The following is a 16912-nucleotide window of genomic DNA, read 5'->3' as shown; positions in this document are numbered from 1 at the left end:
CACCATGTAGCATCAGCCACTCTTGAGATGCAGCCACCAGCGGATCCCACAGTTGGGCACTAAGAGGTACCCAGAGGCAAAGACTAAAAGCTCAGTGCAACCTCCTAAACTGGTGTAAATTGACACAGTTCCACTGAGTTCTGAGTAGTTAGGGCTGTTCACGCCAAGTAGAGATGTGGCCCTTTGATTTCATTGGCGCTACACTGATTTCTATTAGCTGGGGATCTGACCTTAGACTGCCATGGAGCTATGTCACTTGTGGCCAGCTGGAAATATGGCCTCAATAACTCCACTGGGCCTATGTCTGATTTATACCAGCTGGCCCATTTCACAGTTACTAATCCATATTCTTTGCCTCTGAATCTGAATTGAAGATGAGACAAATGTTCCACAACAGTCTTCACTTTCTTAGTAATTTTAAAAGTGTAACTTTTAATGGCTAAGGAGAGATTCATTCCCACTGAGGACAGAACTTTAGAGGAATTCAGTGTTGCTAAGATTTTCTGTATCTGATGAGAATTTCTAGTGGGATGAATGGACCAGCTTCTTTCTTTCTTTCTTAGCAACTATATATTTTCTTCCTGCAGACACCACTAAAATAAAAAGCTCATTAGGCTGCAGGTACAATGCTTCATGACATCTTAAAGCTGTTTAATTCACACTAGTTGTAGGTATGTCAGAGAAACTGAACAAATACGAAGGGTCAGATCCCCACCTGGTGCAAATCAAGTGGAGATCTGACATGGTACAGTTAGAGTTAATAAGGCCAAATCCCCAGATGGTGTAAATTTGATAGTGCTATGCAGCTATTCCAGTTGATGTGATCTGAGTATCTGTACCATGATGCCTAGTTTCATGTTTGTTCCAGTATTTCTGATTCTCATTGCTTAGAACCATGATGGTATTTTAATAACCATGCAATATTCTAAGATCGTGAGATCATGGTTCATAGACAGAAACCTTTGAGATGGACACCCAGCTGGGAAGTTGACAGCTCAATATATAGACAGTAGGTCTGTGGCCGCTAGGTAACGTAACAGGGATGGTGAGGGACCAGGAAAAGGCCCAGTCCAAGATACCCACTTAAAGCAAAGACCTACACCAGCAAGAGGGAGGCTACCTCAGAGGTACACCAGGAGAGAGTGGGGAGAAATAATGTCATGTCTGTAAAAAAATGGGTTGTATCTCCCAGAATTGCTCCATCTGTCCACGAATGGTGAGAGCGATCCTGGAGCAGCAGATTGTACCACAACCTTATGGAGTTATCTTTGTGACTGGTTTAAGCTCTCTGCAGACTCAGGCAGGTGTTGCATTGGTTAACTCAAAACAGCTCCCTCCTCTCCATGAGTGATTGGCTCATGCAAGACTCAGAGGTATGTTGCTCTACTGGTTATGCTTGGCTTTTGTCTTAGTCTTGGGTAACATTTTCAAATTTTCCTTCTCAACCATGAAGACTAGGAAATTGTGATAGTTTAGAAAATGGAAGCTGAGCTTCTACTGTAACGCCGTGACTCCTGCAGCTGAGACCCTAGACACTGATTTATAGTTTATAATCTTTAATCCAGCTGCAAAGGCTTTTTAATATCATGTTGCCATATACATAGTTGCTGTAGCTTATGTTGTGATATTGTGTGAACTTGAACTGGCAAGGGACATGGTCTCTATAATTGTGTCTGGGTGGAGAGGCAGTTGCTGAAATGATGAAGGAGAGGGGACGTGTTCATAAGGCAATCTCTCTATTGACATGGTCAGTGATCTGACAAAATTTTGAGAATACCCTGTCAAAATGCATTCACATAGACATAGATGTCTACCCGGGTGGTGGGAGGGAGCATATTTCAGCATTGGGGACTAAGAATGGATGAAGATATTGTAGTCAATGGGCTGATCATGATCTTGGGTTTGAAATTTTCTGACAATATGTTTTGTTAATCAGAAAATGCTGATTCATCAAAACTAGAACTTTCTTGTGGGAAAGGATTGGGTTTGATGAGTCTCCTAATCTGATTTTTTAGAAGGTTCAAATTTGTTCAAATGTCCAGGTTGAACATTTTCAAGTCTGAAAAGGTTTTTCATTTGGAAATTTAAGTTAATTTATACTAAAGAGATGGTGAAAAAAAATTAAAGGGTCAAAATGAAAATGAAGCTTTGCCCTACAGCATGGAGCACAGGTCGCCTGCTAGGATCACCTCAACATGCCCCAGCTGATCAATCCCCTGTCCTTGCCAGGAACAAGGGCACAGGTGGCACTACAGTGTTGCTGGTTCTCGGCCTGTGGCTGACAACAGTGTAGTCTGCTGAGGACTGAAATGCTTTAATTTAACCGAAGATGTACGGCAGCTGGGACACCAGGACAGTGAGCGCAATCAAGGCCAGGAATCCCCATGTATATTAGGCAGCCTGTAACTGGATGCAGACACAAGTGATCATGATGTTGGCATATTACAGCAGGTGGAAGATGGCCACATAGTATTTGAAGGACATGACAACAAAGAGGATGAATTCAGTGGATCCCACTAGGAAGTGGAAGCAGGCCTGGGCAATGCAGCGAGGGAGGGTGGTGACTTGGTATTTCTGAAAATTAGATTTTAGTCGTGGGTGAAAGGGCTCAGAAGCCACAGAACAGTTCTCCCCCACCACCACATACATTACCTCGACAATGTGCTTCAGCTCTGAGCTGGTGCGGTTTCTTCTAGAGGTAAAAGGTAGCTACAGTCTAGTCCCCGTGTTTATACACACCTTAGCATCCTCGAAGATTCCACCAGGAATTGTTAGGGTTATCAGCACCCGACCCTTTTAACTGGAGATGGACCTGATGCTCTTGAGTTAGTAGTGCCTCTTTATTAACACACAAAATCTGCCCAAAACTGTAAAAAAAAATGTTTTTTCAGCTGGATTTTTGATCTTTCAAAGAAAAAACAAATATTTTTGAGGAAAGAGGACCGATTGGGAAATGGAATTTTCCACACACCCCCCCAAAAAAATTGATGGAAAAAAGAGGACACCCCACCAGTGCTTTCCAACCATTACCAATGATGAATCCAATCATCTATAGCATGAGGAACAAGACACCAAAGCTGCATTGAGGAGACTGACTGTGGGGGAGGTTATTCACCAGGAATTAATTGTCTGTCTTTGTCCAATAAATACTCTTTTAGTTTGTGTCTCCCAGTCCATGTTAGTTACTTCCATGACAACACAGTTTATACACAAATTGACCAGATTCTGCTCTCAGTTTCACCAATGCAAATCCAGATTAACTCCACTGATGTCAATGCAGTTGGGCTGGTTTACTTCAGCAGAAGATCTATCCCAATCTTGGAGTTAAACTGGTGTGCATTTTGTGGGAGGGAAAAGTCAAGCTTTCATTCTGTGCCCAAGCAATGCCAATTAAACTGCTTTGCCACTTACACCTGTTCCATGACCATTAGAAAGCCCGGATGGAAGCTTCTTTCCCTTCTGTGTAAAAATCAGAATTGGATCAAAGGAATCAGACTGGCTTTTGGTTGTTACTTCCATGTTCTTTGTGGTGTACCTTGTAGTTACCATTAGGTCTTAGGTAAACAAGATCTAAAGAGCAAGCAGTAGGCCATTTATCTATGCCGAAGGTCACAAACATACTTGCTCATATGTATGCTACCCATTGAAGCAAATGTCTAAATCCCAATTATTATGGTTACATGTTTAGCTGAACCACTACTCGCTGCTCTGGTCTCTGAGTTCACACCCTGAGGTCTCAGCTTTGCACCTGTCCCTCTCTTAGGGTGGAATAGTGTGATTCATCCCCTCTCAAACTGGGTACCAGGCTATAGCAATTTGTGTACCAACTATGATTTTTCCAACCAGGTTTGGAACCTGGAATTCTTCCCACAGGAGCTATGACCAGTAGTAAGTTGAGTAACTACCCGGGCTTTTCCATACAACTTACGATTTATTTACCACTGTAGGAACAAAGCATAACATAAGAGAAAATATGAGCAATTCCAGATCTATCACTGTGGTAGTTTGGTAGGATAAAAAACTGGCTTTATTACTTGTTTTTAGGAAACATTGCAATAGCTTTCTCTCCAAATACCTCTCCACCATAGCAAGAAGAATGCAGTATTTATTTACTGAAATAAAAAAAATAATACTCATAATTATATGATGATCTTTGTGCCCTAACACATTAAAAATAAGACAATAAAATCCCACCAGCATTAAAATAATAATTTGAACAGCAACTCAGCTATCCAAACATACACAGAAACTTTGTTTCAATTATTTATCATTGGGGAAAGGAAAACTTCAAGTCTTTCAGAAAACCGCTTCAAAGATATTATGACATTGACACCTTCAATAGATGATAAAATTAACAGATACACCCATTTAATCAAACATATTCCACCCTGCAAATTCTTACCCCCAAAAGTCACCTGGAACAAAGAAACAAGTCAACCAATGAATCAATAAAATGAAACAACATGAAAAAGAAAGAATCAAGGAAACAAACAAGCCAATTGTCTCATACCCCAACTACAATGTATATCCCAAAAAAGCAGAAGGGCCAGAAAGTTCATGAAGTCCAGTAGTGACCTAGCTATGGTTGTTGATATTCTGTGCAGCATGAATGGCGATGGTAGCAGTATAAATCACTAAGACAGATAGATAGGTGTGTATGTACAGTTTTGGATAAATATTTAGATTCTGATTTTATTTACACTGGTGTAATTCTAAACTAACTCATTTGAGAATGAAATTAGTCTGGATTTTATGAGTTCCTAAACAGATTGGACCCTATGTTCTCAAGGAGACAATTTTATCATCAGTTCACTATATCCATAAAGAAGCTCAGAATGAAATCACAGTCATGGTACAATGACAGACACTTTAATTCTTGGTGAATAACCGCCACACAATCAGTTTCTTCAATGCAGCTTTGATCTCCTTGTTTCTCATGCTATAGATGATCGGATTCATCATTGGAGGCATGACAGCATAGAGAACACCCACAAAGAGATCTAGATTAGATGCTGAGCTGGAGGTGAAATTCAGATAGTCAAACATGGCAGTGCAAAGTAACAAGGAGATCACAGTGAGGTGAGGAAGGCAGGTGGAGAAGGCTTTATTCCGGCCCTGCTCAGAGGGGATTCTCAGCACGGTATTGAAGATCTGAACATAAGACACAATTATAAAAACAAAGCAGTTTAAACCTAAAAAAAAACTAAAGGCAAGAAGCGCAACTTCAATGAGGTACGAGTCAGAGCAGGTGATCTTGAGTAGCTGGGGGATTTCACAGAAGAACTGGCTGATGACATTGGACTGGCAGAAGGGTAAACTGAAGGTGTTCCCAGTGTGCAGGGCAGAGTAGACAATACCAGTAATCCAGGCACTGGCTGCCATTTGGACACAAGCTCTCCTGTTCATGACTCTCTCATAGTACAGTGGTTGGCAGATGGCGACATATCGGTCGTATGCCATGATGGTGAGTAAGGCAAGATCAGCTGCAATGAAGACTACAAAGAGAAAGACTTGGGCGACACATCCAGGATAAGAAATCGACCTGGTGTTCATGAGGGAATTGATCATGGATTTGGGGATGGTAACGGAGATGGAGCCGAGGTCTATGATGGACAGATTCGCCAGGAAGAAGTACAAGGGGGTGTGAAGATGGTGGTCGAGGGCTACGGCTGCGATGATGAGAAGATTCCCCAGCAGGGCTGCCAGGTAAATCAGCAGAAACACCATAAAGTGCAAAATCTGCAGCTCCCGAACATCAGAGAATCCCAGGAGAAGGAACTCGGTCACAGTGGTTCGATTGGACATTTCCATTTTCAGTTCATTGTGTGATGGCTGTGGAGGGAAGGACAAAGACAATGGGGATTACACTGACAGCGGGAGTGGCCCTGTTTCCCTGCAGCAACATCTCATGGTTTGAGTGTCAATGATGCACAGCATTCATCACTGCTATTAACTAGGAGTTATCACATGAATGTAAATTGGTGCAGCTCTCTTAAAGTCAATGGAGCTGCATCAGTTTGCACCATCTGAAGATCTAACTCAGGATATGACTTGATAAAATGCCGTGTGAAGGATGGTGTAAAGTACAATCCCAATGCAACAATTCTAGCCAAGCTGGATCCCCTATTGCGACAAACAGGAGGCTCTGGACTTGGGCATGATACTGAAATGCTAAAATGTCAACACTGTCTGATATCCACTTTCCAGGAAAATATGACATACAGTAACTCAGTATCCTGCATGACATCTCGTATGTAATGATTCCATTGCAACACCACATAGACAACTTGCTGCCTGCTTGTGTATAGATTTGTGACACAAAATCTCATTTCTATCTCTGTGTACTGATGGGCTAGGAGCTTTGCTCAGCTACCTCTCTGCTACATCATTTACCTCTGTCAGTTTATGGCTATGCAGGTCAATGGCCATCAGGAGACTTGGATTCTATTCTTGTTTCTGCCACTGATCTGCTGTGTGACCTTGGGCCAGTCACTTCCCCTCCCTGTGCCTCTATTTCCCCTTCATCACTTTCTCTGCCTTGTCTACTAGGACTGTCGGCTCTGTGAGGGATGGGCTTTGTCTGATTAGGTGTATGTTCAGTGACCCCATTTACAGCATTTGCATTTAGCCAGCAGCAGTGTGAGACAGATGATATGGCGCTAGAGCAGAATATTTTCGTTCTAATCCCATTCACCTGCTTTAAGTCCTTGGCAGGGATAAGACAGACAGGCTTTGGTGGGGGGCTTCAATTCTCTGTTCTCCATCTAAGGCGCTAGTATGTTTAATATCTATGGGCTCATCTGTGGGCTACCAACTTTGCTACTTACTCAGTTTTATGAATCAACAAGTATCTCCTTGAAACGGAAATAAACACAGTTGCAATAGAGTGACTGGGAGCAACTTTTATTATTATTGGACAATATCACTGTTCCCATCTTGGCTTACATCTAAGTTTCCAGTCTGGGGTATTCAGACTTTTTCTATTCAAATTATTTCAAAGGAAACCTGGGTTTTCAACTAAAGAAATATTCTAGGGAATTTTGTTATTCCTGAAGCACAACCTATGTATTGCAAAACTCTTTCTTCCCCCTTAATTTAGGTGAAAATGTTTCAGTTTCCAGCAGTTTACCTGACATTGTCTGGTTTTCAATGAACACACACACACACAATTTTCTATGAAAATTTCTATGAAAAGTCAAATGTTTTCTGCTGCGAAAAAACAATCAACCTCCGAGCAACTCTAAAGATTTGATTAAATTATATTAAGAATCTTAAAGAATTCCAATTGTAACCCATAGATCTATTATGAAATTTGCCCAGCATATTAACACTTGAACATGTTTAACTGAAATAATAAACTTACAGCCCCGGTTTTTGTGGAATGTTTCCCAGCCTGTGATGAATTAGACACTTCACCACCAGGGTTCTTCAGTCATTGCCATTCCCTGTATCTGCCAATAACACCCCATCTCTGTATGATCCAGCAGCTGTTTCCCTGCCACTCCACCATATTTCCTGAGTTGCTGGGTCTCTCTACAGTTCCTAGAAGACAAGGATCCTCTCCACAGATTGACACTCCCTGCTTCCCTCCTTGGACTGGCTTGGCTGAGAGGTGAAGGGCTAAATAGGATGGGGGCAGGAAGCCCCACCCAGCTGTGAAACTGATTCCGGCTTCTGCAGGCTTCAAACATGGTCACAACCCAGGATGTGCTTGTTCTGGGGCTAAATAGCTGACTCCTGTCTCCAGGGCTGTGAGCCCAGCTCTGATCTCACCTCAGGAGCAAACCACCATGACAAGCTGCCCTAGCTGAACCTAGCCCCCCAGAGAGGGAACACAACATGCCCTGGATCTCAAGTGGTGGCAGCACCCTGAAAGGATGCTGGGCTAAAAACAATGCAGGGCTGAGACCCAAAGGGTGTCTGAAGGAAATTACAGAATAAACTATATATTTATAGCACAGACATGTGACCTCCAACAGCTCAGAGCCCAGTGGCACCAGAGCCCCAGCTGACCTGGAGGAGCCTGTTCCTTCATTAACTCCACATAATCAGCTCTGCAAGAGCAGAGATTTTTTCTCCGGCTTTGCATCAGCAGCTCTTGGGATGCAGCCACCACAGGAACCCACAGCTCAGGCTGTCCTGGGTGTTTGATGTTGGCCACTAAGAAGCAGCCAGAGGGAAACACAGAAAGCTCCTAGCTACGTCCTAAACTAGTGTAAACTGATACAGTTCCATTGAGTTCTGAGTAGTTAGGGCTGTTTATGCCAAGTCAAGATTTGGCCCTTTGATTCCAATGGAGCTAGTTTGATTTCCATTAGCTGGGATCTGGCCCTAAGATGCCCAGGCAGCTATGTCAGTTTTCACCAGCTGGGGAATCTGGCCTCATTAATGCCACTGGAGCTACTGCTGATTTACACCAGCTGTGGTTCTTGCCCATTGACACCAATGGAGCTATGGCTGATATTGACCTGCTGGGGATCTCGCTTGTTAAACAGTTTCAAATCCATTTCCTTTGCCTGTGAATCTGAACTTAAGATGAGGCAGTAGGTTTGTGTTGGGATGTGGTGTGAACTTGAATGGGCAAAAGAGGTGGTCTCTATATTTGTGTCTGGGAGGAGAGGAAGTTGATGAGATCACAATGGAGAGGGGACGTGTCCACCAGGCATCTCTCTCTTGATATGATCAGTGATCTGAGAAAAGTTTGAGAGCCCCCGGTTGAACACCATTCACATGGATGTAGAAGTCTGTCGGTGGGAGGGAGAGTCATGTTTCAGGGTTGGGGCCTAAGAGGGGGCTGATTATGAACTTGGATTGGAAATTTTGTCACACTATGGTTTTATTCATCAGAAAATGCTGATTCATTGAAACCCTGTTCGCAGCAAAGGGTTAGTTGGTTTTGATGAAACTCCTAATTTGATTTCTCTTAGAAGGTTAAAATTTGTTAAAATGTCCAGTTTTGACATGTTTCAATTTGGAAAAAAAATCATTTGGAAATTTCAGTTAATTCATTCTAAAGAAAAGTGAAAACTAAAGGGTCAAAATCAAAATGAAAATTTGCCCTGGAGCATGGGGCGCAGGTCGCCTGCTAGGATCACCTGGATGTGCCCCAGCTGATCAGTTCCCTGTCCTTGCCAGGGCCTAGGGCACAGGTGAGACCTCAGTCTGCCCAGGTCTAGGCCTGTGGCTCACAACAGTGCAGTCTGCTTAGGACTGAAATTGTTTAGTTTAACTGAAGTCGTTGGGCTCAACACAGGGGTAACTGGGTGGGATTCAATGGCCTGTGATAAAGAGAAGTTCTGACTAGTTGCTCTTGGCCTAAAATTCTATGAAACTATAAAAATTATGGAAGCCAAATATTTTCTTTTGACCTAATCTGTTTTTTTTTATTATTATTTTTGTTTTGTTTTTCTTTCAGATTATCTGTTTGAAAAATATGGGAAAATATTTCAAGTTTCTTGAAAAGCCTCACAAGATGAGAAACTCCCTTTCCCAACTAGTTCTACTCTTCAATTTCTCTCCTTTCAATAACTCGCTAAAAGTTTATTATCTTAGTGGCTAGGAACTGAAGGTAGAAAGCAGCTTTTGGCTTTAATACAGGGACTCTGCTAAGTCAATGTACACTCACAAACATAGTAATATTCACTGATAAATAACCAGTTACGTGCAATTTGAAACCGACACACAGCAATGCACACTCACAAAACACACACACTCACACAACACTTTGCACTGGTAAACACACAATATTGTCATTCAGAAGCAATCATACACAAATGAAGGCTCAGAAATCCACTCACAGACCCTAACGAGGGCTGATAATGCACACGCTCACATATCTTTCACACATGATGTTATACATTCATAACTTCACACAATGATTCACAGTCAGAAACACACATTCTCGAAGAGATGCAGAGCCGTGTAAAAACTAAATTGCATGTTGATTTCCCAGGAGCACATTCAAAATAATGTACACTGACAAAAGCACACCTATTCACACAATACTGTTCCCTAGTAGACACACACTCAAGGAAATGACTCTGATGCACTTAGAATGCAATCTTAAAAATGAACACAGAGACCTGGTCTGTACTAGAAATGTTTACCATTAGACCAGTGTAGGTTTGGATCTGTGATTTTGGCGGTGACATTTTTACACCAGGGTAAAGTAAAACTTTAAGCAATTTTATCAGTACAATTAGTGAAGACACAAATGTTCCCAGTCACATAAAATTGCAGCAGTACTATAAGATGAAGCTGATACTTTGTATCATTCCTTACATAGAATCACACTGTTTCCTGGGGATTTGGTGGTCAGAGACAAGCAGTCATCTCTCCGGTCCCTGGCCTGCCAAACGAGTCCAATGGTCCGGATCTCCCCCTTGCATTGTGGCCTGGCCGAGTAGAGGGTCCAATAGTTACCATATATACTCACAGATATGCCCAACTCATTTGCCCATATATAAATTCCTCACCCTAATAATCTTGGTGTCCTCATCCTTTCAATTCAGAATTTAATTATTTTCATTTATTATCATATTGGTCAATTTGTTGCCAAGGTAACTTCATTTCTAATCATCTAACAAGGATTCTATCCTAAAACATCCAAGCCCAGTATCAGTTCAATGTTTCTGTGATTAACTGGTATCATTTTATACAAACACCCCCCATAAGAACAATGTTCCCAGTTCTCCAAATCTCAGAGTCACTGTGGGGCCACTTAGTTCAGCTAAGGCTCATAGATCTCAAAGCCTTCTGCTAACAGCTTCACAGGATACAGGCCTGTAGGTTCCTTTTGTTCCTGCTGAATACAATGCTAAGCTAGCTCTTTGGGCTACATCATCAACTGAGGATGAGTGTGGTCCTGGATCTCAATTTTATGGAGTTAACTTTGCAAGTGGATCAGGCTATGTGAAGACTCAGGCAGGTGTCATCATGTCAGTTTCACTCAAAGCAGTCTAATCCCCTCAGAGCGCTTGGCTCAGGCTCTCTGCTCATCTCCATGGGTGTTCCCAGCCCCCTCCTTGGATCTTCAGAGCCTCTGAAAGGAAGGAAACTTGCCCGTCCTTAGCTCCCCACCCAAAGGAGCCGGACTTTCCAAGATGCTGGCTCATCTGTGGGGCAGGGAGGGAACTACAGATGCTCCCAAAATGGCAACCCCTCCCTAAGCCTTGCTTGCACAAGGGGATGTATGGGGAGTGATCCACCTCTTTAGATGGGCACAGGCTCCCCAGATGCTGGCACCCATAGGAGGCAGCAAGAGGGGCTTAGACACCCGAGAGTGAAAAGGCCCTCCCATCCCAGCTCATATGAGTGGGGCAGGGAGGGGGCAAGGACCTGCCTAGAGGGGCAACAGACCCCTAGATTTGGGCACACACATGAGAGGGGAGCATGTGGGGCTGACAGGTGCCCTTGCCCCTTTTTTCACTCAGTCCCCCTCCCACTCACCCCATATACCCCTAGCCATTGTCTCATCTCCCCACACCTCCTAACACTCACACCTTCCTCATCTGAGCCTCCCAACCTCTCTTCCCTCCACTACCAACGATCACCACTTATCCCCCTCCCCATTCCTCCCTGCCTTTGCTGCAGCCCCAAACACTTCTCCCCTTTTTCCCCCAATCTTCTGCACCATAATTACCCCCTCCCTTCCCAGGAAGCTCTCACATGTCTAACTTTTCCCTCAAAAACTTTGAGTACATTTCCCCCCCCCCAATAAAATTGTCACCCAGGACACACAAATTGTAGCAACATCCAATGACTCAGCCCAAAATGCATTTTGTCCTAGGTGGGCATTTGTCATTAACTTTTATTTGGTTATGTTACTTGAAGTGTGAATTCACAGCCGTCAGTCTCAGAGAGGTCTGTGATGCACCCAGTCATTAGTTTAAAAGTACTAGTCAGAAGAAGGAAACCATTTTGGGGGCCACTCTGTGACTCTGGAACCCCAAATTTGAATCACTAAAGCTATTCCACGTGTCCATAAGTCACAGCAAATTTTAAAACAATCTGAGTAACCGTTCGGATTTTAGGCCACTTACAAGAGAAGAGGTTTAAAACAAGAAAAAATGGATTGAATGGAAACTCTCTGGATGTTTAGTTCTGCATTGGGGTGCGTGCTCTGTAAAAAGTGAACATTCCTGTTCTTAAATGTCCTTCTAAATTTGGATACACCAAAGAGTTAACGGGGTCCATGCACTGACTTGGGTAAAACTCAACAAATTGAGACCATTTTGACCTGTATCACCTCCACAGTTTGAGCTGAAGTAATGTGCAAGAATAAATAAACAAACTTTTGAGGAAAGGGCTATTTTATTCCAGAGCTGAGATCTCTCCAAAGCCCAGCTCAACTGATTCAAAATCTGGAACACTACCCATACTCGGAACCCTCCCGAGGCACACCAAATTTCAAAGGAATCCATGTTAGCATGTTGATGTTAGAGAGCTTAGAAAGAGTGACCTTTAAACAGTAATTATGATGCAACAGTGATGCTATACTAGTGCTGCCGTGCCAAGATAATGTTTGTGATAAATAAAGGGAGGGGAGATCCCTTTTATGAAAACCCAACCAGCCAGTTAGCTATAAAATCCCTCTTAGTAGCTGTTCTTTACTTATTTTACCTGTAAAGGGTTAAAAAGTCCCACTGCTATGCATCAATAAAAAGGAAGTAAGTGGGCAACTGAGACAGAATAAGATATAAGAATAATAATGCAGAAACACAACAGCTCTATAGGCCCACGCCTATAAGAATTAATGTAAGTGCTTAATATAAAAGCAAGGCCTCACAGCCATGATAGGAGTAAGTTGCTTAATTAAGTTAGCAGCTGGTACCAGTTTTAGGGTATTGGAGGGGCGGGGGTTAACAACAATAGATGATCAGCAGCTGTTCAACCATCAGTAGTCCGGGCAACTAATTGATATATATGCTAATAAGTTTAAACTAATTAATATACTAATCAGTAGGATAAGGACACCCCATTACTCTGAATGTGAGGCAGTGAAGATATGGTAAAAGAGGAAGGAGTTATTCATGCATGTGCCTGATAAACATTAAGGCTTATAAATTCTTGGCATGGATTAGGCTATTGGAGTTTTCTTTTAGTATGATGGAGCCAAATAGAAACTTTCTCAACCCTTTGAGTCCTCTCGAAGTGTAGAATGAGTATTCCCAGCAAATGGTGCTGAACATTATTATGGGACTGTATTATTTCACCTTACGTGTGTGGATTGTTTTACAAATCATAGTAATAATAAAAATTTCACAATCAGAAAAAGGGTTCCTGGAGTGTGAGTTGTTGTCATAGATGGGCTCTCAGCTAAACAGTAATTCTGATAATACTGAGCCTGATCTTGGGACAAGAACCTTCCATATTTCAGAGTGTTAATAAAATAATTAGGGAGATCAATACATAATCAATAGCTCAGGCAACAGTATAGAAGTAGTGTAGGGCAGAGAAGTCTCCTGGTGGCAGAGGGCAGAGAGGTCAATGGTTGGTGAAGGTGGTGAATTTTACAGTTGATGAATGGGATGTCTTTTATGGTAAAGGAAGGAGAATGTTATGGAGGATAAACTACTGCGAAGCGAGAGAACTGAGTCAATATTTCTTACAATGCTGTGAATAGGCCAACACTTTGGGGTATGTGGTTTTCTATCTCTCTCTATAAATAAATAATGCACATAGTGCTGTTACTGCATTCTATGGCATTTCACCGCCTGTGTCTTTCAGAGGTGACTCCAGAATCGGAGTTTTTGGTCTTGTGCAGAGCAGTGCAAATTCATCTCTCATATAAATTGGCCAGGCAACATTAACTACAGGTGGTGATGTGCCCCTTTTACCATGAATGGATTAGGCTCACTGAGTGCTACAGCACCACTAGGTTTTGGAAGATGAGAGATTGATGTTCTCAACAGTTGGATTTCTGGGACCTGGGTGTGTCAGTTGCTTTAGACACCATCCTGCTGAGTAGAACAGAGAGAGATCACCATTGACAAGGGCTGGCATGGAGTGAGGATGCCGTGCCACTGCCCATGTCTTCAGTGCTATTTAGATCACTACTACAGAGATTCTCAAGGCTGCCTTGGCAAATGGGATGTCAGTCCCTATTAATTTCGTTCAGACCTGAGCATTCAAAATCCTCTAAGTGGGTTGCAATTTCATCCCAAAAGACTAGAGAATGGTTAAAAAAAACAAAACAAACAAACAAACAAAAAAAACCCAACATGCCTATCTGCCATTTTCAAAAGTGCCCCACTAGCTCCTTAGAGGCACCTAAATGTCTTTAAAAACTTGGCCCTTAGTCACCTGGGCATCTAAGGTCTTGTCTACAGTTTGAAATGAGACAGCATCAAACTTGCAGCCTAGTCCATGACATTTTAGGGATCCTTTCAGCATTATTATTTGCAGTCTTGTTAATGTTAAGACAATATTTGCAATAATTATTTTGAGCCCTATTTTCAAAAGTTGCTTTTATTTCATCCCAATCCTGAAAAGTGACCCACCTGGACAGATCATTAGGTCTTGAAGTTCTTGGACTTTTTTATTAGAGCTCATGGACTGTATGTCAGTAGAGAGATTGTCTTGTGGAAAGGTCCTCTTTCATTTCTGATCTCAACAACACACTCTCCAGATATACTGGATTTTTCCTATTTGTTTTATTTATGACCAAAAAAAAGAGAAATTCTAATTAGAAATATCAGTGTATCAGTGTCAAGCAGTTACTCTTTCACACTTAGAATAAAATATTACAAATAAGAGAAGCATGGTTTATTGGTGAAGCATGCCACGGTGCTCAGACTGCACGATAATGAAATACACCACAAAAAGAAAAATGAGACAACATAAAAAATCAAAAATCAAGTAGGTAAATCACCACAGCAAATGTTCAGATTGTGTTAACTTTGGAATGTGTGTGAATTTATTTGGGTAAACTTTATACAAAAAGGATTCAATTTTTCATCAATAGAGGGGTTTGCAAGAGGATAGCTAGATAATCACTGAGGCCCTTTTACAGTATTCTGGCAGTGTAGAAGAAAATGAAAGTGGATGTAATTGTAATTTACACTCACTTTTATACAGCCAGTTTGGTATAAAGGCCCCTCAGCGTAAGCCAGAATCCAGCCTCCAACCTCTTATATTTATTTACACTCTGTGCAGACTGCACTGCCTGCTGATTACTTTCTGTAAAGCATCCCTGAAGTCCTTGTTCCTCAGGCTGTAGATGACGGGGTTCAGGAGGGGGGTGATGATGGTGTAGAACACAGAGACAATCTTATTGAGCTCCGAGGGCAGGCTGGAGGTAGGGCGGACATACATGGAGATCATGGTGCCATAGTAGATGGCCACCACGGCCAGGTGTGAGCCACAGGTGGAGAAGGTCTTCCTCTTCCCAGAGGAGGAGGGGATCTTCAGGATGGTGAGAATGATGAAGAGGTAAGACACTAGGGTCAGCAGCAGACAGCTGACGAGGACCAGGAGGGAGAGAATGAATATGACGACCTCGGTAGTGGAGGTGTCTGAGCAGGAGAGCTTGAGCAATGGAGGGATATCACAGAAGAAGTGTTTAATCTGGTTGGAGCCACAGAAAGGAAGTCTGGAGATTAGCAAGCAGGGTAAGAGCCCGGTGAAGATGCCAGTCACCCAGGAGACCATGGCCAGACGGGTACAAGATGCATCACTCATGGCCACTGTGTAGTGTAATGGGTAACATATGGCGAGGTATCTGTCGTAAGCCATCACTGCCAGGAGGAAGCACTCAGTCGCCCCCAGGAAGACAAAGCAATAGAGCTGTGCCATGCATCCAGCAAATGAGATGGCCTTCCTCTCTACCAGTAGGTTGGCCAGCATCTTGGGCATGATGGTGCTGGTGTAGCAGATCTCCAGAAAGGAGAAATTCTGGAGGAAGGAGTACATGGGTGAGTGGAGCCGGGGTTCCAGCCTCACCACTGAGATGATGACAATGTTCCCTGTGATGGTTAGGATGTAGATGACCAAGAATACAATGAAGAGCAGGGTCTGCCAGCCAGGAAGGCTATGGAACCCCAGCAGCCAGAACTCCACCACTGTGGTGCTGTTGGTCATCTCCTTGGGAGAGCTAGAATTTGCCTGCAGATGGTAGAATCACCATCATTATCACTCTTATAACCAGCATCACTGCCAACATCATAATAAATAACAATTACAGCTTTGATTCTCAAAAGAGCCTAAGGGAACACTATCAACATCACCACAGTGCTTTTTAGTTCTTTCTTTCTTTCTCTCAACTCCCCATCCATTTAACTTCTCATTTTTTTGCAAGGTAGTAATTAAATCCGATTATTTAATATATTTCTTTTGGTACACATATATTTCAGGTATCACGGAAAAGTTCATATTTAGACAATGAAATGCAAACATACCCATGCACAAACATTCCCACAAATGCTCCCACACAAACTTTCTCACAAACAAACACAGTTACTCAAACCTTCACACAGAAAAATACTCCATGACACATGCTTTAACAAACACACTTGCACTTTCATACACACAAGTAAATGCCTAAGAAACAACACAACACATAAATACACCTCACACATCTCACCGCAATATGTACAAAATCACACAAAATCTCACTCATAAATGCACACTGTCTCACACACACATAAAGGAAAGGAAACATCCTCACAGTAAAATTCACACATATAAACATGTACGCACACACATAGACCCTCACAATCCCACATTGGCAAAAACATCCACTCACAGTCACAAATGCTCTGCAAATCTCATTCTAGCATCTGAGAGTTATGACGGAATTTCTCTGCTCAGGCATTGTCTGAAGTAACAAATGTTTGTAATTGTACAGCAGATGTATAAAACAATAGATTGCCTCTCCTCCCATAGTTGTGTTAACATTGAATATCTATCTATC

General features: G+C 42.4%; 2 protein-coding genes across 2 annotated transcripts; both read right to left on the bottom strand.

Moving 5' to 3' along the window:
* Positions 1-4869: 4869 nt before the first annotated feature.
* On the bottom strand, positions 4870-5811 carry LOC120381239 (olfactory receptor 14A16-like). Its single transcript, XM_039499401.1, has one exon. It carries the CDS (start codon positions 5809-5811, stop codon positions 4870-4872), a length of 942 nt encoding a protein of 313 aa, XP_039355335.1.
* A 9330-nt stretch (positions 5812-15141) lies between these two features.
* Positions 15142-16080, bottom strand: LOC120379939 (olfactory receptor 11L1). The gene has a single exon (XM_039497453.1). It carries the CDS (start codon positions 16078-16080, stop codon positions 15142-15144), a length of 939 nt encoding a protein of 312 aa, XP_039353387.1.
* Between the last annotated feature and the right edge of the window lie 832 nt (positions 16081-16912).

Source organism: Mauremys reevesii, linkage group 13 (assembly GCF_016161935.1).
Source record: "Mauremys reevesii isolate NIE-2019 linkage group 13, ASM1616193v1, whole genome shotgun sequence".
NCBI lineage: Eukaryota > Metazoa > Chordata > Testudines > Geoemydidae > Mauremys > Mauremys reevesii.
Note: the sequence above shows the minus strand (reverse complement) of the source record. Positions and strands in the feature narration are given on the sequence as shown.